General features: G+C 43.1%; 1 protein-coding gene across 2 annotated transcripts in view; it reads right to left on the bottom strand.

Annotated features, from left to right (window-relative positions):
* LOC100725370 (b(0,+)-type amino acid transporter 1-like) overlaps window positions 1-9,780 on the bottom strand; it is a 28,087-nt gene extending 18,307 nt beyond the window's left edge. For both annotated transcript variants that reach the window (XM_003466682.3, XM_013149136.2), the window contains exons 1-9: window positions 9,700-9,780; window positions 8,954-9,069; window positions 6,869-7,016; window positions 6,171-6,413; window positions 5,585-5,710; window positions 5,250-5,349; window positions 3,046-3,090; window positions 2,401-2,524; window positions 944-1,047 (exon numbers count right to left, since the gene is read on the bottom strand). In XM_003466682.3, coding sequence (XP_003466730.1) covers window positions 944-1,047; window positions 2,401-2,524; window positions 3,046-3,090; window positions 5,250-5,349; window positions 5,585-5,710; window positions 6,171-6,413; window positions 6,869-7,016; window positions 8,954-9,043 — 980 coding nt within the window. In that variant the 5' untranslated portion in view covers window positions 9,044-9,069; window positions 9,700-9,780. The remainder of the gene's footprint in view (window positions 1-943; window positions 1,048-2,400; window positions 2,525-3,045; window positions 3,091-5,249; window positions 5,350-5,584; window positions 5,711-6,170; window positions 6,414-6,868; window positions 7,017-8,953; window positions 9,070-9,699) is intronic.
* Between the last annotated feature and the right edge of the window lie 16,333 nt (window positions 9,781-26,113).

Here is a 26,113-nt window from a genome sequence, read left to right as displayed (position 1 = left end):
TCTAGCCGAGGTATTAATATGCAAAGTCTAGCCATCAAACAGCCCCTTTGCCTTGCATGTTGCTCTCCACAGTACAGGATTGAGCTGACAAGACCCAGAACAGACTCCGGGAATGTCAACTGGGAAGGAGCCTCAAGATAAGAGGCTATGGGCACAAGAATTTGCATATCAAAAACCGAAGCAACAGCCCCCCAAAAGAATTCCCCTGCTACCTTAATCAGGTTGTGTAAATTGATCCTTCTGCATGTCTTTATCTCTGCAAATTACAGAGATGCCATCCTTGCACCTGGCCAGCCAGCTCGAGTTACTCAGCAATCCCTGACATCCTAACTATCACTCATCCCTGAGCGGACCCCTCCCCCTTTTCTTCAAAGGTAATAAATGCTGGGAGAGGCCTAGGATCGAGCGAGGCCTTTGTCCACATGTCCTCACGAGAAATGGACTTGGGTCCCCTTGGCTGCCCTTAACTTGGAATATGTTTTGGTGTCTTTACTCTCGCCGTGGGTTGCGTTGGTGGTGGTAGATTGGAATTGACCAACTAGAATTCCAATAACGTCTCAATGGGATTACAAATATAACATTTTGGACTGAGAGGAAAACTAGAAGAGGATTACAATACTTGAATGACTGAACTTGATATTTGAGTTTATAATAGGTTACCATGTAGAAACCAAAGCCTCACTCATTTCCATCGCCTCCCTCTGCCCTTGCTCAGTGCTGTTTCCCGCTTATTTAGCACCTTGGCTTCATCGATCATCCACATTTCCCTTGCCAGTTTGCCCTGTGGGTACAGCCACATCTCTTCTCTGGATTTTGAGCCTCTCACTTGGGCTGGGAGGTGCTTGACCTGGTCCAGCCCCAGGGACTCAGGGCCTCCTGAGTGTGACAGCAGCTTGGCTACCTCCTGCCCACCAGGGGACAAAGTGACAGCAGGGTCCCCTACCTGCCCGCAGTAAAACAGCTCCCATTAGCAGCTCCAATGGTGGAAAAGGCCACAAAAAGTGGGACAATCCAAGAGGCTGGATAGAGAACACGGTCACCAAAGGTCTGTCAGGAGAAGGAAACAAATCCTGAGACTCTTCCCCTCCATAATCTCCATGAGCCACTGGTCTAAATAAACTCCTCTGTCCTCCCAGACAACTCAAGTCCCCACCTTGCTTCCTTGGGCACAGCCTCTGGGACCCTTGCTGGAGAGCAGTGGCTAAAAAACTCTTCCCAGTATCTCAGGATTTTATATTTATGGAGTAATTGACTGCAGCACTGAGGATTGAACCCACTGCCTTCAATGAGATATATCCTCAGCCCTTTTAAAATTCTCTATCTTGAGACAAGGTCTTGCTAGGTTGCCCAAGATGGGATTGAACTTCTATTTCTCCTGGCTGAGTCTACCAAAATATATGCCCAAGTCACCTATCTGCAGTCTCAATATTTTTTGATGGTGACTGAAATCTCCAAGATCACTCTTAGGTACTGGAAAATCTGAACAACACCCTGTGCTCTGGCTTCCTTGAGGCTCACTTGGTGTGCCCTTGTTCTCATCCTATTTAAAACCCAGGCTGGTGGTTATTGCCCTCACTGTTAACCAAAGTGCATCTCTTGCTCACGTTAAGCCTCCAACACTTTGCTGTCTATTTCTAACTCATTTTCTGTCCTGTCCCAACTTGACGAGACATCAAGCATGTGGAACCCATGCATGTTTTCCAGTCCTTGGTGCTCCATACTTTTTTTTAATTATGGGGGTTGAAACTAGAGCCTTTGCTCTGAGCTACATGTCTAGATATTTTTAATGTTCATTTCTTAACTTTAAAATAGAATCTCTCTAAGTCACTACAAATTGCCTAGGCTGACTGGAACTTGTGACCCATCTGTCACAAGTGTGTGTGTGTGTGTGTGTGTGTGTGTGTGTGTGTGTGTGTGTGTTGGTACTGGGCATTAAGCCCAGGGGGGCTCTACCACTGAGCTACATATCCAGGCCTTTACTTTTATTTTGGGAAAAGGTCTCAATAAATTCCCCAGGTTGGCCTTAAACTTGTCATTCCCTCCTTCAGCCTGTCAAGTAGCTGGGATGATGGGTGTGCATCACCCTGCACAGATTGCCTGATCTGCCTCCCATCGCATTTGGCTTTGATTCTACAACTCACTATTAGAATTCACACCCTGCACATTTCCCTCTCCTTCCTCCTGTCTGTCAAACACCCAGCCCTGGTTCCTTGAGCCCCACCATATTGCCATGAGCTCTACCTGTGCTCAGGCAGCTGGGACTGGTGCTAGACAGGAAGAGCCCACCAGCCCTTCCTGTCTCCCCCACCCCAGATCTCTCATATCTGCTGAGCACCTGACTGGTCACTCACCCAGTCTCCTCTTGCCTCCTCTCAAGGCCACAGTCCCTTCCACACTCACCACGGCCACTGCCTGGGACTGCAGGAGTTCTGTCGGGGTCATCACGGTGAAGTAGGAGACATTCATGAGGATGTAGCACACTGTCACCAGAGGGATCCCGATGATGATGGCCAGGGGCAGGTTTCTGAGACACAGTGACAGGGGTTCAGGGTCAGCCCAGAGGATCCATGTCCTCCTCATCCTGTTTTCTCTCCTCTCTCCACACACACCCTTGTTGGTGTAGTGGCCCAGGCCACAGATGCCCTTCCTAGGAGGGCGTTGAAATATGGCAGTGCTCAGCAGGAAGGAGAGATTTTCCAATGAGAAGATTCCCTCCTGGGTCCTAGGACAGTAGAATCAAATCGTTTCAAACAAAGGAAGTGGAGGATAAAGGCAGTTAGAGCTGTTCTTTCTCCTTAGTGACCATTCCACTGCCCCTAACACAGCCAAACCCTATGTAAGGTTGGATAACGAAGTTAGGACTCATTCTCTCCCACGGTAGAGCACTTCTCTTGCATACACAAGGCCTTGTTTGAAAGAATGAAAACTTCACTGGCTGGGATAGGTCATGGAACGTAGGAGACATCAGCTCTGCTTTTGCCTGGGAGCGGGGGGATTACATATGCTTTTAGATCTGTTTTCTCCTGCCTGACCCAGCTTTCTTACCTGCAAGGGTTTCTAAGTTCTTCTGTGACATAATTGAGTTGATTCCTGGAAGAAAGAAAAGGAACAAAGGTGGTACATGACTTGAATTGCTATGAAGGTTGTGAAACATACAAAATAAATGTTGGCCTCACTGCTGGGCACAGTGGCACATGCCAGTTATCCCAGCACTCTGGGAGGCTGAGGTAAGAAGATTGCAAGTCTGAGTTCATCTTGGGCAAGTTGGTGATTTAGCAGCACCCTATCTCAAAATAACAAAAATAAAAAAGGGGCGGATGTAGCTTAATTTGAAGGTGCTGGGTTCAATTCCCAGTACCAGAGAGAAAGAGAAGTGAATATTTTCAGGAGCAGTGCATCACCAGAATACCTCAACAAAATGGGAGACATTTTTCTGAAAAAGAAATGAAAACAAAAGCTCCTCAGTAAAGCCCAGCATCAGGATGCTCATGCTTCTTCTTCAAAGGACATAACCAATGGACCCAGCGACCTCCAGGCGTCAATAGAAGTGGCATCCATTGAACATTCCTGGTCGTTCAAGGCCTTGGCTGCTCTGGCTGGCTTCACTTTTGCTAAGACAATTTGCCTGGTGAGAATTCACTCAGGCCTCAGCACTGCCTGCTCACTGGGTGTGGTCAGCAGCCAGGCCCACATTCAGGGAAAAGAGTGAGTGTCTTGGTCTCAGTGGGGGCCCAGGAAAACAGAAATGACAGAGGCCAGAGCCAAGCATGAAGGTGCTTGATCCCAGCACCGTGGGAAGCTGAGACAGGAGGCTCACAAGTTCAAGTCTAGTCAGGACAATTTATCGACAGAGTCTATCTTGAAGAATTTCAGAAGCAAAGACTCTGAGTTCAGTCCCTTCACCAGAAAAAGTGACAGGAGAAGTATGTGAAGGTGAATTTTCCCAGAAAGGAGCTCTGCTTTTCTCAGCAGGTGAAATCAGCGTGCCTTTGTAGGAGCAGGGATCTGCAGATGAGAAAATAAAATAGGGTCTCCTTAGCTCTTCCAGCTAAGGTCCTCCCTCCATCTGCTGCATCTGATCTGCTCGCAGGACAAGGCCATCCATCTCTTGATTTACTCAGCAGAGAGAGTAAAAAACAGCCAAGCCACCCACCCCACCAATTTACGGTGAGGGGGAGGAATTTTTCTGTATCACTTTCCAAGCTTTCTAAACATCCCAGGCTCCAAACAGAATGTTCCCCTAGTCCTTCGAGGCCTTCCACCCTGCTAAAAAGTTGGGTACACATAGCCATGATAAGGTCAGGATCGCTTATCAGCCATCCCGCCAGGTTCTCCTTTACCTTTGCCTGAAGACACTGCCCTCATTGAACATGGAGGGACTATCACAGGACAGACCTCAGAAAAAAATCTACTAGAGAGATTTTCCTGGGAAACAAGCTAGAAATAAAGCTAGAGAATGAGCAGGAAAAAAAAATACAGGTAAGTAAAGGCACCAAACATCCTTGGGACTTGCACCAAGAGATCAGAAAAAGAACTTGCAGGCAGGACACTGAGAGAAGGCCAGGTACACAAATGAGCCACCCCACCACCAACAAAATATAGGAGAGAAACAGGGGCTTGACTAACTGTAAGGTACCATGCATTCATACCTATGCACGAACATGTGCACAAATACGCATGCGTATTTGCTCTGAGCCACCACATTATTCACTCCAGGTTCATTGTAGAGTACAAAAGATCCACAGGTCCCCTTACTAGCACTAAGCTAACCAAGAGTGAGGAGGCTGTGCACCCACACTGAAGATAAGGCTTTAAAAGATTGGCAAGGACAAGGGAACAGACAGAAAGAATCTGCATACAGAACAGGAAGAACTTAGGTCAGGCAGAGGTGCGTGAAAGCCAGTGCCACGATGGCAAGCTCTGGCTGGTGGAAACGCTCTCCCGCCCCCGTAAAGGCAGTGGGGGCTGAGGCCCACGGGTCCTCCGTCTTTCCGCAGCCCCCTCCCCTGGTTCTTCCTTCCAGCGTAGCTGTTTGTCATCTCCTTTCCTCTCCCCTCCTTTTCCTCTTTACAAATAAAGTGTCTTCCTTTTGGTAAACTTTGTCCCTCTAGTTTTTGTTGGGGCTTCTCTGCTTTGCCAGCAGAGAAGCAGCGCTCATCTCACAGATGTGACATTTTGGTTCCCTGACCGGGAGGCAGACATGACACCTAAAGAGCACAGACTTGGGACATCTCAAGGCCCCCACTTACCATCCATTGTACGCCCAGAGTCCGTTGTAAAATGCCAAGCCGATGCCACCCACAGATGGTGGTGTACCCGCAAAGGAATTTTCAAAGTTTTTTACATTTCCTGTAATTAGGCCAGACAGTGAAACACAAAGGAGAGCCGAGTGATTTCAACTTCCTATTGCTTTTCCTGAAAAACACTAAAAAGCTAGCAACTGAGTCTTGCTGTGCAGATCCCACCAAACTTGCACACAACTGAGATATGTGCGTGCTCCTATGTGTACACGTGTGTAAGTGTGCATGTATGTGTGTGCACACTGTGTAACACCCTCCTTCCCTTCACCTCCTCCTACAGTCACCTTGGGCCAGGAAGACAAGGCCACCGATGATGATGATGGCCACGATCACCATCTTGGCTGCAGTGAAGAAGTTCTGGACGTAGCGCCCCAGCCGCACGCTCAGCGCATTCACGGTGATGATAAGCACTGGGAAAGGGAGAGCAGGGCAGGCCACATCCTGTGTCCAGCTTTGCATGTGGCCCTGGAGTCTCGCTTCTACCCTCCCACCTCCCCCTCAGACTGTGTCCAAGGGCAAGGAGCACAGAAGGAGGGCAAAGGAGGGCATGGCAAGACCTTTGAAATGCACCTGATGGTGACCTTTGAAATCAAGACCCCACCTCAGAGGGCAAAGCAGAAGCAGCATCAGATCCTGACTGCAGGGCACTAGCAGGTGACACGGACAGCTGTCAGCAGCACTACTGGGAGCCCCACAGGTATAGATGCTACTCAGCACACAGGGTAGATTCCAGCCCTGCTTCTCCAGAGCTGTCAGGCCCCCATGTCTTTTTCTGGGTTGACACAGAGGATCTGAGGCCAGGATCCCTGGCCACTACCGCTGCAGAGTCACCTATGACCCCTACCCCGGATATCAGGCTAGGGTACTCACAGATGGCGGCAGCAGCGAGGCATTTAATGACCACTTTGGGAGGCTCGCAGCCCGAGTAGAAAGCTGCACACACGTACTCCGAAAAAGTGAGGCAGATGATGGATAAAGAGGACGGTTTCATCACCATCATGACGACCCAGGAAAAAAGGTAGGCAGGGATGGGGCCAAAGGCTTCCATCAGGTATGCGTATTCGCCCCCTGACTTGGTGATCATCGTGCCAAGCTCTGCAAAGCACAGAGCTCCTGGAACACAGAGTTAGGGACCCCCCTCAGTCCCTCGAGAGATGTCATCCTTCTTTAGTGGGTGCTGTGCCACATAGGCTCAAGTCCTCTGGCACTGGAAGGCCCTGAGTTCTGGCCACTGAACATTTGGTGGCAGCTTGATTTACCCTTATTTACCATCCTTGCACTGAAAGGGAATGGAGTCAGGCGTAGTGACGCATCCTGTAATCCCAGCACTCTGGGAGGCTTAGACAGGAGGATGGCAAGCTTGAAGCTTGACTGGGCAACTTAGTGACTTAGTGAAACTCTGTCTCAAAATTAAAAATGGGATGGGGATATAGCTCAGTGAGAAAGATCGGCATTCAGCCCCTTGTATGAAAAAAGCGATGTGGGGATCTGGTGTCAGGACCTGGCATAAAACAGTGTTTATCTGAGTTTTCCATTGGATAGGGGCCAGAAGGAGGAGTTCTTATTACCCAGTGTGGCCAGAATCCCGCAGGCCGCCCATACAATGAGACAGGGCCCCACACTTCCTGTGTTGCTGAGCACAGACTTGGGGGAAATGAAGATCCCGGAGCCGATGATGGTGCCCACGATAATGCAGATGCCACTGAACAGGCCCACCTGGGATGAGGAGAAGGAAGAGGAGTTAATGCTGTCACCCAGAGGCTCATGGGGCCAGAGGCGACCCCAACTCTGTGCCTGCCTGGGTCAAAGTGGAATCCATGTTCCAGGCATGTCCACCCTGAGGTGCTGCTGTGATTCCATCCGGACACTGCTCCTGGGGCTGTACTCATATTAAATCAGTTACTCTGTGCTGGGCGTGGTGGTGGATATCTGTAATTCCAGGCTGAAGCAGGAGAATCACAAATTTCAGACCAGTCTGGGCAATTTAGCAACTTAGTGATATCTTGTCTCAAAACAATACTCAAGGACTGGGAATGTGGCTCAGTGTGAAGACCCTGGGTTCATTCTGTGTACCCCCCCCAAAATAATATCCTTACAGCCCCATGATTTGAGTATACAACATAATACCCATTTCGTGGAGGAGAAAACTGAGCACAGAAAGGATGCTCAAAGCCAGAGTTACACAGTCATGCCCAAGTTTCAAGCTCCGTGGTACACTGGCTCTCATGCCCTCCATTACAAAGGCCCTTGGGAGGGCCCTCTTCACTGGACAGAGCAGAAGGGAGTTTTCACCAAGTAAACCAGGATCAGGATATACAGTCCTGGCCAGAGGAGCCAGGTGAGCAAGAGACACTTCCCAAGGACAGAACCTGTTGGAGACTGGACCTCTGTCCTAACATCTTATAGAGTGTGAACTTTTTAAGAGCTACAACTGGCTGAGGTATGTACTGTCCCCGTACATCCATGTGAGGGACAAGGACAGGCTATGAGAATCCACAGTCATAAAAATTCCAGGTTGGATGCCAGGTTGTCTCAAAATAAAAAATACAAAAAAGTTAGGGATACAGCTCAATGAAAAGGCCTTGGGTTCAATCACTAGTAACACATATGCGCACGGCTGCATACCCCCCCACACACACACAGATTGGTAGGTATATCATTTACATGTGATGATATGCACAAGTTTCCTGCTCTGTTTGTGCATGCTGACAAACCTATCACACAGGTTCATATCTTGGGTAAACAAGACCTAGCTGTAGCTCAGTCCCCTCGCCCTACACTGGCAGCCTAACTGAGCGCATCCTGAGCGGCTCGGGCCTCTCTCCTCATCCATGGCCCTTCAGCCCCCTTTCCTCCATGTCCAGGGCTTGCTGGCCAAACCCACCTGGGACAGGGTCAGTGTGTCGTTCTTATTTCTTTTAATTTTTGGTCCCGGGGGTGGAACCCATCCCATGTAGTTACAGCCCCAGCCCTTTATGTTGAAAGAGGGTCTGGCTAAGTCACCATGTTGCCTAGTCAGGGCTGAACCTTGCAGTACTCCTGCCTCGAAAGCCCAACAACTCCCACTCCCCAGCGCTGGAGTCTTAGGCATGAGCCACTAAACCTGAGTATGCAGCCCCTTCACTCCTACCTCTAAGCTCCCCTCCTTCCTGGCTCAGCACCAGCCCTGTGTCCTCACAACTCAGCTCAGCACATTCATCCCTATCCTAACTGTGCCAGCTGCACCTTTGCAGTGAGAACTCCAAGACAGAGCGCTGATGCTGGAGGCCCTGCAAAGACCAGCTTCAGGCCAGTCACACACAAGAGGATCAGATGTTTACCAAAGATGGGTAGAGGGGGCCTGACTACCAGGAGGCCCTCTCTGATCACCCCTGAAAAGGCCATCAGTTTGAGCAAATACCAGACCTCAGTCCCTCCCCACTCATGGAAGCACACACATGAAAAGCGTGCATGATGCAAGAGTATGCTGAGTTCACAGTAGACTGGGCCAGGAGTGGATCCAGAGCATGGCTCATTTAAAGACGAACTGGAGAAATGAAAAGCCATGCTCTTTGGTTCATCATGGGAATGGCAGGACCTCCACTGCTTCTGCCTCTCATTAAGATGGGTCCACCCTGAGCTGGGAAACATCCACCAGAATCAGGCAGCCTCACCTCTTTCTGGAGATTTATGGCCTTCGGTTCCTTGCTCTGAATGGAACGCTCATCCTCCCTGCGTTTTCTTGGGCTCATCTTCTCCCCCATCTTTCCCTTCTAACAGTTCCAGGAAGCTGTAAGGAGAGCATGGGCTGAAGTTTGTTTCAGCAAAAACAGACAAGAGGCAAAGTGAAGCTCAGCCAAGGCTGCTCCATGCTGGTGAACATGGGTGAGGGGTACGGACTCCCAAAGTGAAAGTCAGCTTGGATTTTAGAGGGGTGCAGTTGGTAGTTCCTTGAGGAGAATTTGCTCAGCCCCAATTTTCCTGCATGTTTTCCAAATTTCAGGAGTTTATTTTGTCCCTGGCACATCTGCCTCCCAGCCCCCTGGCTCCTGTGCTAAGTGGCTCTCTGCTAATCCTTAGCTGTGACTTGCTTGAAACTCATCCTGGCTCCATCATCTGGCACTTTTGTTTGCAAAAGAAAAAAATTGCTTGAAACATACTAGAATATAATTATCAGAATCAATCCAAGGTAGGGATGGTTTTCTTATGATTCCCTCCCAAATTTAAGGCCCCCAGGGCACACCTGGTTCTCCATCTGGGTACAGTGCTTTCCTATTCCGGGATGCAAAGAATAAAACAAAACATTTGCTAAGGAAAACCAGTCCGAGATGGACACATCCTCAACTGCTCCAAATTTCTGTGTAGACCCAGCCACCCAACTGGAGACCAGCGGGCCTCCCCATCACCAGGGCAGCCTTACCTTTCTCCTTGGGCTTTGGAAGCTAGAGGAGGTGCTAGTCCAGCTGTCTGCCTGTGAATGTGGACCAGTCCAAGAAGGGCCATATCTTGTGTCCAGGAGTGGAGGAAGCCAAAGGTACAGAGGTTAGCACAGGTAATCATTAAACCTCCGCTCCTCACCTTTTTATAAGTGGTAAAATTCAGACAGATTACATCAAAAAGGGAGGGTCAGGAAAGCTAGTTTCTCTTCAAAAGTGTTTTGTTTATCTGTGTTTTCATCAATATTATTTTTAAATACATTCCCCAGGTCAGCTCCATGGCCTAAGAGGAAATCTTTGCAAAGAGTAGAAATCCTGCTTGGTTTCATTTTGGAGAATCAGGGGAGATAGACTTTGAAACCAATGCATTCATTATGTTAATGGCCCATATTTACAACTCAAAGCAGGCAGCAGAAGGGCATCTGGTATGTTGGTAATTTAACAGCTCTTTTCCACTCCACCAAGAAATTTCCCCACAGAGGAGCAGGTAGGGGAGCCCTCTGGCAGAAGTTGATATTAGGAGGCCTCCTGTGGGCTCTGCTCTGTACTGGCCTGTACCTCTGACACGTGCTGTTGGGTATGATAGCAGCAGGCCATATTAGGAAGAGGCCCAGCTGACTCCGGACATGATAAAGCCATGGATTGGCCTTGTCTCAAGCTCCTGGTGACAGGTTGAGGGACAACTGAGGGATAAATCCACGATCAGGGAGCTGAGGTCAGGGTAGCAAGAGACACCCGGAGTGTTGTAGGCTGAACAACTCAGCCCCTAACCCCACAACCAGGCCAGGATCAGCCTGAACTTCTATAGAGTTGAAAGCACCAGAATCAGCATCTGGTCTTATTCCCACTGCAGGCTTGCTGGGTGAAAGAGTTTTGGCCCAGATGAAACACTGTAGCCGGTAAAGCCTCGGGTGGAACCAAGGAGCTCTATCTCCCCCATCCCTAGGAATTTACCTCTGGCACCAAAAGAATACCAATGGGCTACCTGTGCATCCCTAATGCCCCCTCAGGCTCCACCCCAAACGTAAGCTACATATATGCCTCCACTCCACATGTTCCATGGAGAGATCGCCAACCCGGGGGAAATGCCATGGAGAGATCGCCTACCCGGGGTAATGCCGTGCCCCAGGGGATCAGGGGTGTCTCTCCCTGCATTCTCAAAATAAAGGTCATTTATATTTCATACTTCTTATCTTTTCAGCAGCCCCTGGTCCCCCACAGTTCTATCATATGGTTCCCTGACCAGGAACAGCAGATGAGAGACTCCTGGGCCCTACCAGTTTTGAGTTGTTAAGCAGGAGATTACTGAAGGCTTTAATTAATAAACAAGGCTGCCGTTCAGGACCAGGACCGGACTGCATCCTGCATTAATTCCTCACCTCTACACTTGGGAGCTGTAAACTTGTCACTGTCGGTTGGCAAACTCTGACCCAATTTACCACAGGTGAACAACCCCCAGAGATTGCCTCTGGACCAGGCCCCAGGAGGGTTTTCTCCCCCTTTCTGTGGGTTCGAATGACACTCTCACATCCTTAGATAGCCCAAGGCAGAGTTTTCCTGGGTCAGCCTGTATCCACAGAGAGACTCTCACATCCTTCAGAGTTTTTAAAGTTCTCATGGGCAGAGCTGTTACTAAACCCACGTGAGATCCACTCATATACTGGTGACAGCCAATTATTACGAGCTTTGGAACCATATAATACTGATCGGTCTAGAGTAAAAAGTGACGACTTAAACTTAGTAGACGATGGCCCGTTGCCTCATCTGGCTGTAACTCCATGGGCCAGACCCCACACCAGATTTTATCTTGGGGACCACTTCCTGTCCTCCCCCTAAAAACCATACCTATTTATAACTTATCACACTGACGACAAGTTTACAAAACTCTCTATCTCTAAGCCTTTGTTTTGAGAATGTGTGCCGTTTCCCACCAGTGTCCTTTTGTTTCCTCGTAGCGTTCCCTCCCCCTGCCACACGCTGACCCATTCCCTCCCGAGATGGGAAAAAATGAGCCCAAACACTGTTGAGAGATACGCGCAGGGCTGCTTTAAGCTTTAAGCTGCTTTAAGCTTTCACGCCGTGCCCCAACTCCACGTGGTATCTTGGCTCTCATGTGGCACTCCAGGTCCACGCAGGGTCAGCTCTAACGCTGTGCCCTAATCCATGCGCCCCGCAAGCAGTTCCAGCTCCACATGGCAGCTCAGCTCTGCATCAGTCCGGCTACCGGCTGTGCCTCTGGGAGTAGCCCCAGCTTCACACTGCATCCCAACTCTGCCTCGCAGCTCCGCCCCCTGTGTGCCGCTGCCACCGCCACCCTGCATGCATTTCGGGGGCAGTCCCAGCCGCCCCTGCACACTACGTCCTGGCACTCACCCCACCTTCACTCTGCACGCCCTGTCCTCACACTGGGCGTGCTCTGCCGGCGTGCTGGACCACAAACACAGATGAACAGCAGCTCGGTGGCTCAGCTCAGAGATGCTATTTTTTACATTCTCAAGCCATTTAATTGAGGTTAAATAGCCGGCAATAGTCAAGACTTTGGCTGATTAAACAGCAAAGTGGCCACCTGGTAATTTTACCAGCCTTGTTTATCAATTAAAGCCTTCAGTAATCTGCTGTTTAAGAACTAAAATTAAGAGGTATTTATGAATTCCTTTTGCTATAAACCACCAGTGGTGTTCTGTGTTAAGCTTACTGCCCATATTATACTGTATTGTCAGTGATCTCCTGTTTAACAACTAAAATTAAGAGGTATTTATGAATTCCTTTTGTTGTGTTGTCACTGATCTCCTGTTTAATAACTAAAATTAAAAATAATTATAAATTCCTTTTGCTGGGAACCACTAGCTCTTTTCCAAAACAAGGGTTATATGATACATGCAAAACAGCAAAACCAACTCTGTGGCAGAAGCCAAACTTAAACCTTTCCCAGCCTATCTGCCTGCCCTGGCTCAGCCCTGCACCAAGCCATAATTAACTATATTCAACTGATATTAAATAATACCATGGCTTATTTCTCTCTGATTATTTAAAAAGCTAAAAATTAATTAAACAGGCCATCCTCTAAAAATCACATGGCATTAGACATTTTAACAACATAAAAGAGATACTTATATATATGACATAAATAACATGTCAGTTCCTAAAATTTTCTGGACCTGTCCTCCTTATGGGAAGTCATTACTAAAATTATAAATACCCTGTTGATTATATTTAACTCCTGCATACTTACTTAATTCTACAGATACCTTCTACTGTAGTCCAAATCCCAAACAAAAAGGAAAAACTTGACCTTCAAACATCATAGAGACCTTAATATGGTTTTTCATATTTTCAACAACAGAGATAACCGTGACACTTGAAGTTCTGAGACAGGTAAACTGACACAAGGTGGAGCTGCCTGGGCCCCCCCATGGACTATGCCTCAAATGCAGCAGAAGACATTGGGCAAGAGAGTGCCCCATCCTGGCCTTCCTTTGGGACCTTACCCCAGGGATACTGGACTGTCCTAGCCACCAGAGAGTGGGTAAGCCATCCTAACTTCCAGCCCTCACAGGAAATGCCAACACTGCCAGATTCATCACTGACAGATCTGCTTAAACTTGCTGCTAAAGACTGACGGGGCACAGGGCCAACCACAGCCCCCGTATGGGTGTCCGTCTCAGAATCCAAGTCCCACTAAAAGTCTCAGGTAAGACATTCTGTATACTTGTGGACATAGAAGCCATATGTACAGAGTTCTTCCTGAGTTTTCAGGCCGCTATAGTAAGTCCTCGATCTCTAGGGCTATTGACAGTCAACCTATGCCATTTACAAACAGGGCCTATTTCGTGAAGGTTCCAGACTGCTTCTTCCCAGTCCACCCAGTGGTGCCATATCTTCCCTCCACCACTCACTCTACAGTCCTAAATCTTAAAAACGCATTTTATTCCCTTGTGTTGATACAGGCTGACCCAGACACTGAGGCCTCAACAGCTTACACCTGTTATCGCTAGTAAACCTCTCCTCAGTGACATAGACCACCTCCTTCCTTTCTTATTCACCAATTTCTCAGACAACCCTGGTCAAGACTGACAGATAAATTTTGTCTTCTAACTTTGTTTATACTTTTTCAGGATACATAAAAGCCTTTCACACAACCAGGGAGACTGCTGATATACTTGCTAAAGTTCTGTTACAGCAAATCATTCCAAGGACTACAACCAGGTTACAGCGACCCATACCTGACATTCTTGGCAGCCTCAACGGTGATCAGAGTTGCTAGACTGCCATCCTGGTTTCACATCACTCAGGCTAAGTGGTGCCCTTCCAGCCCTAGATCTATCCATCCTTTTGCCCACTCATCTCTGCCTTACCAAGGCCCCAAAGCCACAACTCTCAGGCTGTCATGTTTTGTTAACCAATTTGGTTTCTAATTTCTTATTATTTTTTCCAGTAGGACTTTTAACAGTATTTCTTAAAGACTCCAACGTCATCCATACCAGAGACAAGCCTTACCTACCTACCGTCTTAACTTTTACCCTTTCAGATGGGGGAGTAATCACCTCTCATAACTTCACTCTTCCTAACCCCACATTTATTTTTCAGAATTCTACCTTACTGTGGCAATGATTCTACCTCAGCATGGTCCTGATAAAATGACATATCTAAAGCAAAGTCTCCTTTCCTTCTACCTCACCTGGGTCCTTAAATATGACAGTGCCATGCCTCCTCATAACATCTTGTCTCTTTGTTTTTCCAGTCTAACATATGTACATTCACCAGTGGTGTTGTCCTGGCTAAAACACCTGGCACCAGCTTCTACCTGGGCATCAATCATCAACCCGTCGACTCCCTGAGACCCCCTGCCAGCAGGAAGCAGCAAAGAGAGAAATCTTCACCCCTTTTCATAATAATAATCATAAGACGGGATATGAAAGAATTTTGGCCTAGGCAGAACACTGTAGCCAGTAAAGCCTCAGGCAGAACCAAGGAGCTCCATCTCCCCCACCCCTAAGAATTTACCTATGGTGCCAAAAGAATATCAATGGTCTGCCTGTGCATCCCTAATGGCCCCTCAGGCTCCACCCCAAACCTAAGCTACATATATGCCTCCACTCCATGTGTTCCACGGAGAGATTGCCGACCCTGGGGGGGATGCCACGCCCCAGGGGATCGGAGGTGTCTCTCCCCGCATTCTCAAAATAAAGGTCATTTATATTTCATATTTCTTATCTTTTCAGTCACCGCTGGTACCCCACTGGGAATGTCCATGATGGATCTGGGCTCTGCCTGCCTCATTTGTCTGCTAGAGACAGTGGAGACACCCTGCATTTAGACACTTAACCAAAATTGTACACCCCAGAAGATCATCACAGGCTGAAATCTGCAGAGAATTTTTTTTGTGGGCCTTTTCTCTTCATTGTGTATTTTTCTTTTTTCATGAGTGTGAACATTATTGTAGTTTTCTCATTTTGTTTTGTTCTTGGTTTGGTTTTTTCTTCATTCTTTCCATCCTGTTTTTACCAGTTTCCCAATGCTTGCATTGTTAGAATTTTCTGGTGCAATAGAGGAGCGAAAAGTAAAAAGAAGAAAATAACAGGTTTATTGAGAACATAGAGAAGAGCACACAACCTGTGGCGGTTGCACTGTCTCCTTCCAGTGGCAGAGGGTTATATGACCTCTGATTGGAAGTGGCATGTGGGGCAGACAGTGATGACGTGCGAGGAGCTGATTGGAGTTTTCTTCCTGCACAAACAGGAAGGAGAGTTGCAATGAAGGCTGAAGAAGGAGGAAGTGGTAAGTGTTCCTGCTTTGGCTTTGTGTCATGTTAGACCACTGCCATAACTGTACAGTAATTTACACTAGGGCTAGAACTTTTCATGCATAATTTTCCTTTGTTCTTCAGCCTTTGTTCTAATTTGTTTCTCTTTTTCTATTTCCTATTTTTCCTCATATTCCTTTAAAATTTTCTCCCCTTAGGGAGAAAGTACTCTATTAAGAGAATATTTACTGTATATAATTTTCTGATTTCTTTTAGATTTTGTAATACAGCTATAAACTTGATACCCATAGTTAAGAATAGGAAATTAACAGTTATTACTATTCATCATTTTCTTTATTTTAATTTTTTTATTTTAAAAACAAAAAAGGAATAAGAATGATACAGAATTTTAAAGCAAAATAATTGGTGATTAACACTGGTTAATATATTATGTACTGAGGCCAGGAATATAGTTCAGTGGTATAAGCACCTGGCTAGCAAGGACAAGGGTCCTGAGTTCAATTCCCAGTACCAAAAAAAAAATATATATATATATATATATATGTATATATAGTATTGTTATCTTCAGAGTAGTTGTTCAGATTACAAGAAATAGGCTTGAAAAAAATGATCAAACAATGAAATAATCAAAATCAATGAAAAATAAGATAGCACAAAAGAAATAGCACAAAACTTCCTAACCACAGCAAAAAAAAAACCAAAAAACAATGACATGGATAAGTGAGGCACATAGAGCTCCAATTAGCCATGATTGGAAGGAAAAAAGTATGCCAAGGCATATACTGATCCACACTCCAGAAATTCAACATAGGAACAGAATACTAAAAACTTGTTAGATGAAAGCAAGAAATCACCTATAAAAGAAAACCCATCAAAATCACAGCAGACTGCTCAACATAAACCCTTAAGTCAGGTAGAGTCTACAGTGATGTATTTCAAGTCTGAGAGAGAGAGACAGAGACAGAGACAGAGACAGAGCCAGAGATCCAACTCACATCAATGTAATCTGCAAAATTATGTTTCAAAATTGATGGAGAAATAATATTCTTCAATGACAAAAAACATCTGAAGAAATTCATGTCCATGAAACCAGAATGCAAAGTTCTCAAGGATATTTTAGAAAAAGACAATGAAGACAATAATTCCATGAATTCTAGTAGAATGAATCCACCAGACAAGGGAAGGAATTAAATACAGGGGAATGAAAGGGAACCACCAACGGGAAAAGAATATGACAAGCATAAATCAGTCCCTACCAGTCATAACCATCACTGTAAATGGTCTCAGTTCACCAGGCAAAAGAAACAGATTGGCAGAATGGATCAAGAAACAAGTTTAAAAAATATGCTGCATACAAGAAACATTTAATTTCCAAAGAAATTCACAGACCGAAAGTTAAAGGATTAAAAAAAAGTGCCCCATATGTCAGGAACCCAGAAAAAAAGCACGTATAGCTATTCTATTTGTAGACAAAGTGAGTTTCAAACCAAGACTGACTAAGAGAGGCAAAGAAGATCATTACATACTTGTTCAGGTAACTATCTGAGAGGAAGAGATAACAATCATAAATACATGGGCAGCAAATACCAGCACACTGAACTACATAAAACAAATATTAATGGATATGAAAAATCAGATAACACTAACATGGTTGTAATGGGAGACCTCAATACCCCATTGTCACAAATAGATCAACTAAACAAAAAGTCAGCAAAAACATATCAAAGCAGAACAAAACCTTTGAACAAGTGGACTTAGTAGATATCTAACAGAATGTTATACCCAACAACAGAATACATAGTCTTCTAAACTGCAGATGGAACTTGCTCCAAGACAAACCATACGTTAGCTCACAGGATATACTTAAATGCAAAGGAAATGAAATTATCCCGTGTATATTACCAGATCATAATGTGATGATATTGGAAATCAATTGTAAAAGAAACTGAAAAGACTCCATAAACACATGCAAATTAAATGATACCATTTTGAACAACTGATATGTCACAGGTGAAATTAAAGAATAAATTAGACAAACTATAATGCCAGTATGAAATACTGGAACTTATAGGACACAGTGAAAGCAGTCCTAGAAGGGAAATTTAATACCACTGAATTCTCACATTGGAAAACAAATCAGAAAATTTATTTGAGCAAGCTCAAATAAATAACCTAATGTTGGACTGCACATTTCTAAAAACAGAGCAGCAAATTAAACCCAATGTGCATACAATGGGGGAAATTATAAGGATGAGAACATAAACTGACAGAATTAAGACTAAAAAAATACAAAGAAACAATGAATTGAAGAGTTGGTTCTTTAAAAGATTAATAAAATAAGATAGACAAAATGTAGCCAATCTTATTTGAAAAAAGTAAAAAGAGGACTCATCCATACAATTAGGAATGAAAAGGGGATAATCACAACAGATCTTATAGAAATCCAAAAGATCATCACTACCTACTTTGAGAAACTGTACTCTGGTAAGATGGAATATTCAGAAAAATGGAAATTTCCAAATGCACGTGAATTATCAAAGCTGAGTCAAGAAGATATAAAAATTCTAAATAACCCAACTTCAGTCAGTGAAATAGAAGAAGTAATTTTAAAAAACTACCTGCAAAGAAAAGCCCAGGTCCTGACAGAGTCACTGCTGAATGCTGCAAGAACTTGAGAGAAGACCTAATGCCACTTCTCCTCACACAGTAGGAGGACTTGAGAGGGAAGCTATACTCCCACACTCATTCCTGGAAGAAACCATTGCTCTGATACCAAAATCAGAGAAGGAGCCAACCAAGAAGAGAAGTACAGGCCAATCCCTTAGGAACATACATACAAACATTCTCAAGAAAATACTGGCAAACAGAACAAATCATCAAGAAGATTACACACTATGACCAAGTAGGATTCACCCCAGGGATCTAGGGACTATTCAACACACACAAATCAATAGATATAACATACCACACTAACATAACCAAGGACAAAAACCACACAATCATCTCAATAGATGCAGAAAAAGTATTTGACAAAGTCCAACACTCAGTCATGATTTTTAAAAAAAAACTACAGAAAATTAGAATAAAAAGTCTTATCTTACTCTGATAAAAGCCATCTATGACAAATCAATAGCCAACTTCACACTAAATGGTCAAAACCTGAAAGCTTTCATTCTAAAATCAGGAACAAGACAAAGATGTCCACTACTACCACTCCTGTTCAATATAGTTCTGGAAGCATTAGCCAAAGCAATTAGATTAGGTGACTTTTGACTTCAACAAGTCATATGGCAGAAAATGTTCAGTTTTATTCCCCCAGTTAATACACTCATTTCTCTGACAGGTGGGTAATTATGTCTGTGGTTTTGCTAATGCAGTTCCTGGATTTTAGAGAACAACCAGTTTTGCCATGATTGAAATCCTAAGATGGTTTCATTTCTCAAACCAAATCTCACTGAGGAAAATAATATACATTGCTTTATTATAGTGATTATTATTCCTAATTATTTTTATTAGGAATTAATAATCCTATTATTCCTAATTAGAGTAGTAAAAGAAAAAAAATAGGAGTTTCACTGCATTACCCAAGCTGGCATCAAGCTCCAGCCTCAGCAACTCGAGTAGCTGGGACCATAGGTGTTTGTCACTGCACCCCACAGTGTCTAGCTAAAGGAGCCAGGGTAAGGTGCAGCCATCCAGCCCTACAAGCCAAACAATGGACAGAAGGCCCCTTTTCAGGGCAAGGCTCTGGGTCTATAAAATGGCACCAAGAAAGGTACCCCTCTTGGGCCCATAAGGATGGCTGAACCTGGACATTCTGGGCACATGCAGAGGATTCCCCTCCCTTCTGGGCTTTGCCCAGTGCCAAGCTAGGGCAGAGGATTTTTCATCAAGGTTAAAAATCTCTGTTTCATTTTTGATCCACAGAGTACTTTTTTTTCCTTTTATTTTGAAGCACAGTCTTGCTAAACCTCTCAGGCTGGACTCAAAATATTATTGTCTCAGTCTCTTGAGTAGCTAAATTACAGGCTGATGATGCTGACCTTTTGTTAATGTTATTTCTCAAACCACTCCCACTTTGATCTCACAGAGTAGTCAATCAAATATAATGTTGTTTTCAATGGAACAAAATACAGATTTGATTTTTAAAACAAACACTTTTCTAGTTTGTTATCGTTGTGCCCAGATGACCCACCAAAACCTCATGTAGTCATGGGGGGGCTGCTTTTTTGGGTAGCTGAATCTAGAGTTTGTGATTGGTTCACTGTCTGGTGCCTGGATTGGGAGTGTGAGTGCTACACTCACCCTAGGGCAGATAGCTTGCTTACAATATAAGAAGGAAAAGAAGCTTGCTCCTCCCTTTTTTCCTCTCATTGCTTTTGCTGTCTTATGAACCACTGCCCCTCTGCCATGCCACCCTGCCTTGGAGCCAGCTGATTATGGGCTGTGTTGTAGTCATCATTTGCAAGAACAAGAAAATACCAAACATGTAATTTATAATATTATTTTATAATGGTTGCCCAAAATGTCAAATACAAAATAAAGAGTGCAGGAAACCTGTCCACACACTAAGACCCAAAGAACCCAGCTGAGTGCCTGAATCCCATGGCAACGTCCTGCATGAGTCCAGCTGAAAACCTAGAGCCCATGACAATGCTCCCACTCCCGACCAACTGGAGGCCTAGAGCCCAGAACAATGACTTATGCAAGTCTGTTTCATGTATCTGTACTGGAAAGGTCCCAAAGTGAGTGGTAGAAGTTAGAAAGTATATGCCAGTGGGATGAAAGAGCTGTGCCAGGAGATTTAGTCTTCTTCACTGGATACAGAAAGCAACTCTCAAAGTATGGACCATGGCTCCCTCAAAAAGTACCACAGCCAGGGCTGGGGATTTAGCTCAGTGGCATAAATGCCTGTCTGATAAGCTCAAGGCTGAGACTGTTCAAACCTGGTACCAAAAAAAAAGGAACCACAGCCATTCTCAGCAAACATGTAGTATGAAGGAGATTTTTTTTTTTTAAAAAAAAAGGTAAAGCCAGAGCTTAAGATCATCACACCCAGTGGTCAAGGAACTGTCCAGCTTCCCGCAACACTCAACTGGCTTCAAGGTCTGGAGGTTTTCAGCCTGCCTGCGCCACCCCCAGTGACCCTCTCTCAGTCTGGGGAACTGGGTGGCTGGAGGCCCAGGGGACGCTGTGGAACAACACTTGAAACAGGGAAATATAGGAAAATGACAAAACAAAAGACAAAAATGCAATCTCAAACTCCAGACCATCCCAAGAAAGCTTAGGAGCTATGTACATAGAAGAAAACATATGCTATACACCCAAAATACATTAAATAATAGCAACTAAAGTAAAGAAGCTACTCCAGGAAGCTTTAAAGGAATCCAAACCAGAAATAATCTCCCAGATAAAACAAGAAATGATAAAAGTAATGAAAGAGATGCTGAACATATCTAAAGAAGACACAGTTAAAAAATTAGAGGAACAAAATAAAAAGATAGAATCCCGGGATGAACAATATAAGAAATAAACCGAATACATGAAGTAGATGCAAAGAGATATACAGGAAATCAAAAATTCCATTGAAAGTTGTCAAAACCGCATAAACGAAAGTGAAGGCAGAATTTCAGATCTTGAAAACAAGATTACAGCTAATGAACAGGAAAGGAAAGGTCTTTTTAAAAATAACAAGGAATCAGGAAATAACAACTCAACAGCTGCAAAATGAAGCAAAGAAAAACAACATAAGATTGTTAGGGATAAATGAAAAAGAATGGGACAACACAAATGATATCAAGAGGATATTTAGAGAAGTAATAACTGAAAATTTCCCAAACATGGAAATTGACATCAGAATCAGGGAAGCATATAAAACTCCAAATAGCCATAATGAAAATAAAACTACACCAGACATATAATAATCACCATCCTAGAAATCCAACATAAGAATAGAATATTAAAAGCTGTCAGAGAGAAAAGACAGATCACCTATAAAGGAAAACCTATCAGAATCACAGCAGACTTCTCAGCACAAACAATGAAGTCAAGAACAGTATGGAGTAAAGTATTTCAGATCCTAAAGGAAAATGACTTCCAACCTAGACTGATGTACCCTGAAAAACTGTCCTTCAAAATGGATGGAGAAATAAGATACTTCCATGACAAAGAACAGCTGAAAACCTTCATGATCACCAGGCAACCCTGCAAAGAATACTGAAAGACAGTTTAGATATATACAGAAAAAAACCACTAAGCAAAGCAGATAATTAAATAGAATGGAAAGATAAAATGCAAGAGCAAAAAGATAACATGTCAACAATAAACCAATATATAAGAGTTATAACCATTCATGTAAATGGTCTCAATTCACCAATTAAAATAATCAGACTGGCAGAATGGATCAAGAAACAACATCCAACCATATGCTGTCTACAAGAAACCCATCTAACCCAAAAGGAAACTCACAGACTGAAAGTAAAAGGACGGAAAACAATACTTCATGCCACAGGAATCCCCAAAAAAGCAGGGGTAGTGGTACTGTTTGCAGATAATATGAACTTCAAACCAATAATGATCAGAAGAGATAAAGAAGGTCATTGCATACTGGTTAGGGGAAAACTTCAAGAGGAAGAGATAACAATCTTAAATACATATGCAACAAATTCCAGAGCACCCAGTTACACAAAGCAAGTATTAATAGAAATGAAAAACCAAATAAGCAATAACACAATTATAGCAGGAGACCTTAACACACCATTGACACCAAGGGACAGATCAGTCAGACAGAAAATCAGCAAAGAAATAACAGAACTGAATCACATCTGTGAACAAATGGACTTGATAGAAATATAGAGTGTTCCATCCAACAACATCAGAACACACATTCTTCTCAGAAGTACATGGGACATTCTCTAAAATAGGCCATGTAATACCCCACAGAACATATTTAAATAAATGCAAAAGAGTTGAAATTATCCCATGCATGTTATCAGATCATAGCACCATGAAACTAGAAATTAATGATAAAAGAAACTGCAAAAATCCCACAAACACATAGAAATTGAATAACACACTTGAGCAATCAGTGGGTCACAGGGGAAATTAAAGAAAAAATTAAACAATACCTACAAGCAAATGAAAATACAAATACAACTTACCAGTATCTGTGGGATGCCAAGAAAGCTGTCCTCTGAGGAAAATTTATTGCACTGAGTTCCCACATCAGGAAAACAGAATGAATACAAATAAATGACCTGATGCTACACCTCAAACATCTAGAAAAAGAAGAGCAAGTCAAGCCCAAAGCCAAAAGAAGGGAGGAAATTATAAAAATCAGAGCAGAAATTAATGCAATAGAGACTAAGAAAGCAATCCAAAGAATCAATGAATCAAAGAGTTGGTTCTTTGAAAGAATAAACAAAATTGATAAGCCCTTAGCAACCCAATAAAAAACGGGAAGAAAAAGCTCAAATTCATGCAATAATTCAAGGTGAAATCACTACAGACTCTGTAGAAATACAGAAGATCATCAACACCTATTTCAAAAACTTTTATTCTCATAGGTTCATTAACACAGAAGAAATAGACACATTCCTAGAAACATATGGAGTACCGAAGCTAGGTCAAGAAGATGTAAAACTGCTGAATAACCCAATTTCTATTAATGAAATTGAAAATGTAATTAAATCCTTACCTACAAAGAAGAGCCCAGGCCCAGATGGATTCACTGTAGAATTCTACAAGAATGCAAAGAAGATAATGCCAACACTCCTCAAACTCTTCATTGAAATCGAAAGGGAAGCAACCCTTCCTAAGTCATTCCTGGAAGCAAATATTACTCTAGTACCAAGACCAGAGAAAGACCCAACTAAAAAGGAGAACTACAGGCCAATCTCCCTAATGAACACAGATGCAAAAATCCTCAATAAAATATTGGCAAACAGGATGCAGCAAATCATCCTGAAGACTGTACACCACGACCAAGTGGGATTCATCCCAGGGATGCAGGGATGGTTCAACATATGTAAATCAATAAATGTAATCTACCATATCAACAAAACCAAAAGTAAGAATCACATGATCATTTCTATAGATGCTTTTCTATAGATGCAGAAAAAGCTTTTGATAAGAACATTACAGAAAATTGGAATAGATGGTCTTTACCTCAATATGATAAAGGTCATCTAGGTATCATATTAAATGACCAAAAGCTGAAGGCCTTTACCTTAAAATCAGGCACAAGACAAGGATGTCTCTTATCACTGCTCCTATTCAATATAGTACTAGAAATACTGGCCAGAGCAATTAGACCAAGAGAGAGAAATAAAAGGGGTAAAGATCATTATTTGCAGATGACATGACACTCTACATAGAAGACCCCAAAATTCCATTGAAAGTCTCCTAGATATAATAAATAAATTCAGCAATGTAGCTGGATATAAAATCAATACTCAAAAATCAATAGCATTCCTATACACTAACAACAAAATCACTGAGAGAGAACTAAGAGAAGCCACACACTTCAACTAGCACCCCCCAAAAATGAAATACTTAGGAATTAATCTCACAAAGAAGTGAAAGATCAATATGGGGAAAATTATAATACCCTGAAAAAGAAATCAAAGAGGATCTCAGAAAATGGAAAGACATCCTTTGCTCATGAGTAGGAAGAATAAATATTGTGAAAATGGCCATTCTCCCAAAACTGTTATACAAATTCAATGCAATACCAATAAAAATACCATCAACATACCTCATAGATCTAGAGAAATCACTCCTAAAATTCATCTGAAACCGGAAGAGACCTAGAATACCAAAGACAATTCTAAGCAGCAAAGGCAAGGACGGAGGTATTACAATCCCTGACTTGAAGTTATACTACAAAGCAACTGTAGCAAAATCAACATGGTACTAGAATAAGAACAGAGCTGAAGATCAGTGGAATAGATTAGAAGATACAATCACAACTACAAACACACTCAACTACCTTATCTTTGATAAAGGGGCCAAACATGTTCACTGGAAAAACAACAGTCTCTTTAACAAATGGTGCTGGAAAAACTGGCTCTCCATATACCGAAAGCTAAAACTAGACCCATGCCTATCACTATGTACTAAATTAAAATCTAAATGAATCAAAGATCTAAATATTAAAACAGAAACACTAAATCTATTGGAAGACAAATTGGGTAAAAACCTTGAAGACATAGGAGTAGGTAGAGAATTCATGAACAGGACTCAAACCTCACGGGAAATATTTCCCAGAATCAATAACTGGGATCACGTCTTATTAAAAAGTTTCTGCGCACCAAATTAATCTCCAGCATAGTGAAAAGAAAATGCACAAACTGGGAAAAAAATCTTAGTGAACTGTCCTTCAGACAAAGGACTTCTGTCTAAAACATATAAAGAATTTTAAAAAATCAGACTCCAAAAATTCAAAGATCCAATCCAAAAATGGGCATCTGAGGTGAATACACAGTTCTCAGATGAAGAAATACAAATGCCAAATAAATACATGAACAAGTGTTCATCACGATTAGTCATTAGAGAAATGCGAATTAAAACCACACTGAGATTTCATCTTACTCTTGAAAGAATGGCCAGGATCAATGCTACCAGCAACAAATGCTGGAGAGCTGTGGGGAAAAAGGAACTCTCCTGCACTTTTGGTGGAAGTGTAGACTGGTGCAACCACTGTAGAGGTCAGTCTGGAGATTCTTCCAAAAGCTGGGATTGGAAGTCCTATTTGACCCAGCTATTCCACTTCTAGGAATATACCCAAGATATGAAAGCATCATACCACAGTGATATATGTGCACCCATGTTTATAGCAACACAATTTGGAATAGCCAGATCTTGGAAACAACCTAAGTGTCCATCAACTGAGGAATGGATAAAAAAGCTGTGGTATTTTTATACAATGGAGTATTACTCAGCTATAAAGAATGATCACACTGAGATATTTATAAGTAAATGGACGCAGCTTGAGACCCTACTCATAAGTGAAATAAATCAAATTCACATGTATAAATACTGTATAGTCTCTCTAGTGTAAGAAATGGTAAGAATACATAAAAGTATATGGTAATCATGAAGCCCCATTATATTGCTTTGAAGCCTTATAATGTTTTCATTCGTTAGTTGGAATGGTTTTATTCTGGGTTGTTTGATTTTATTGTCTATGATGGTATGAACAGCTATTTTGAAGAAAACAAGACATTATAATAGCTGGTGCTGATTTAATATTATCTTGTTTTGAAGTCATGTTGTATCTTACTGGATTTTATTATGTGTGATAGTATAAACAAAAATTTTTATGGACAAGGAGATAAGATAGTAACCATTGTTCATTTTCTGTTAGTTGGTTCTGAATACCCTGCAATACTTTCATTCTCTTGAATGGTTTTATACTATTTTGTTATGTTTGATGCTATAGTATACGAAGGTATACTCAAATATTTCAAGGAAAGGGACACTATAGGAGCTACTGTTATGTCGGGTTGTCTTGTAGTGAAACATTATGTTACTTAAATTGTTCTGTTCTGATCTGTTTTGTTATGTCGTCTTTTAATCTTTTTAAAATAAAAAAAGTTTAAGAAAAGACCTGCTGGGATTACAAGCACATGTAT

This window comes from Cavia porcellus, unplaced genomic scaffold, assembly GCF_034190915.1.
Source record: "Cavia porcellus strain 051 isolate PalLab524CR breed Dunkin Hartley unplaced genomic scaffold, mCavPor4.1 scaffold_7, whole genome shotgun sequence".
Taxonomy (NCBI): domain Eukaryota; kingdom Metazoa; phylum Chordata; class Mammalia; order Rodentia; family Caviidae; genus Cavia; species Cavia porcellus.
Note: the sequence above shows the minus strand (reverse complement) of the source record. Positions and strands in the feature narration are given on the sequence as shown.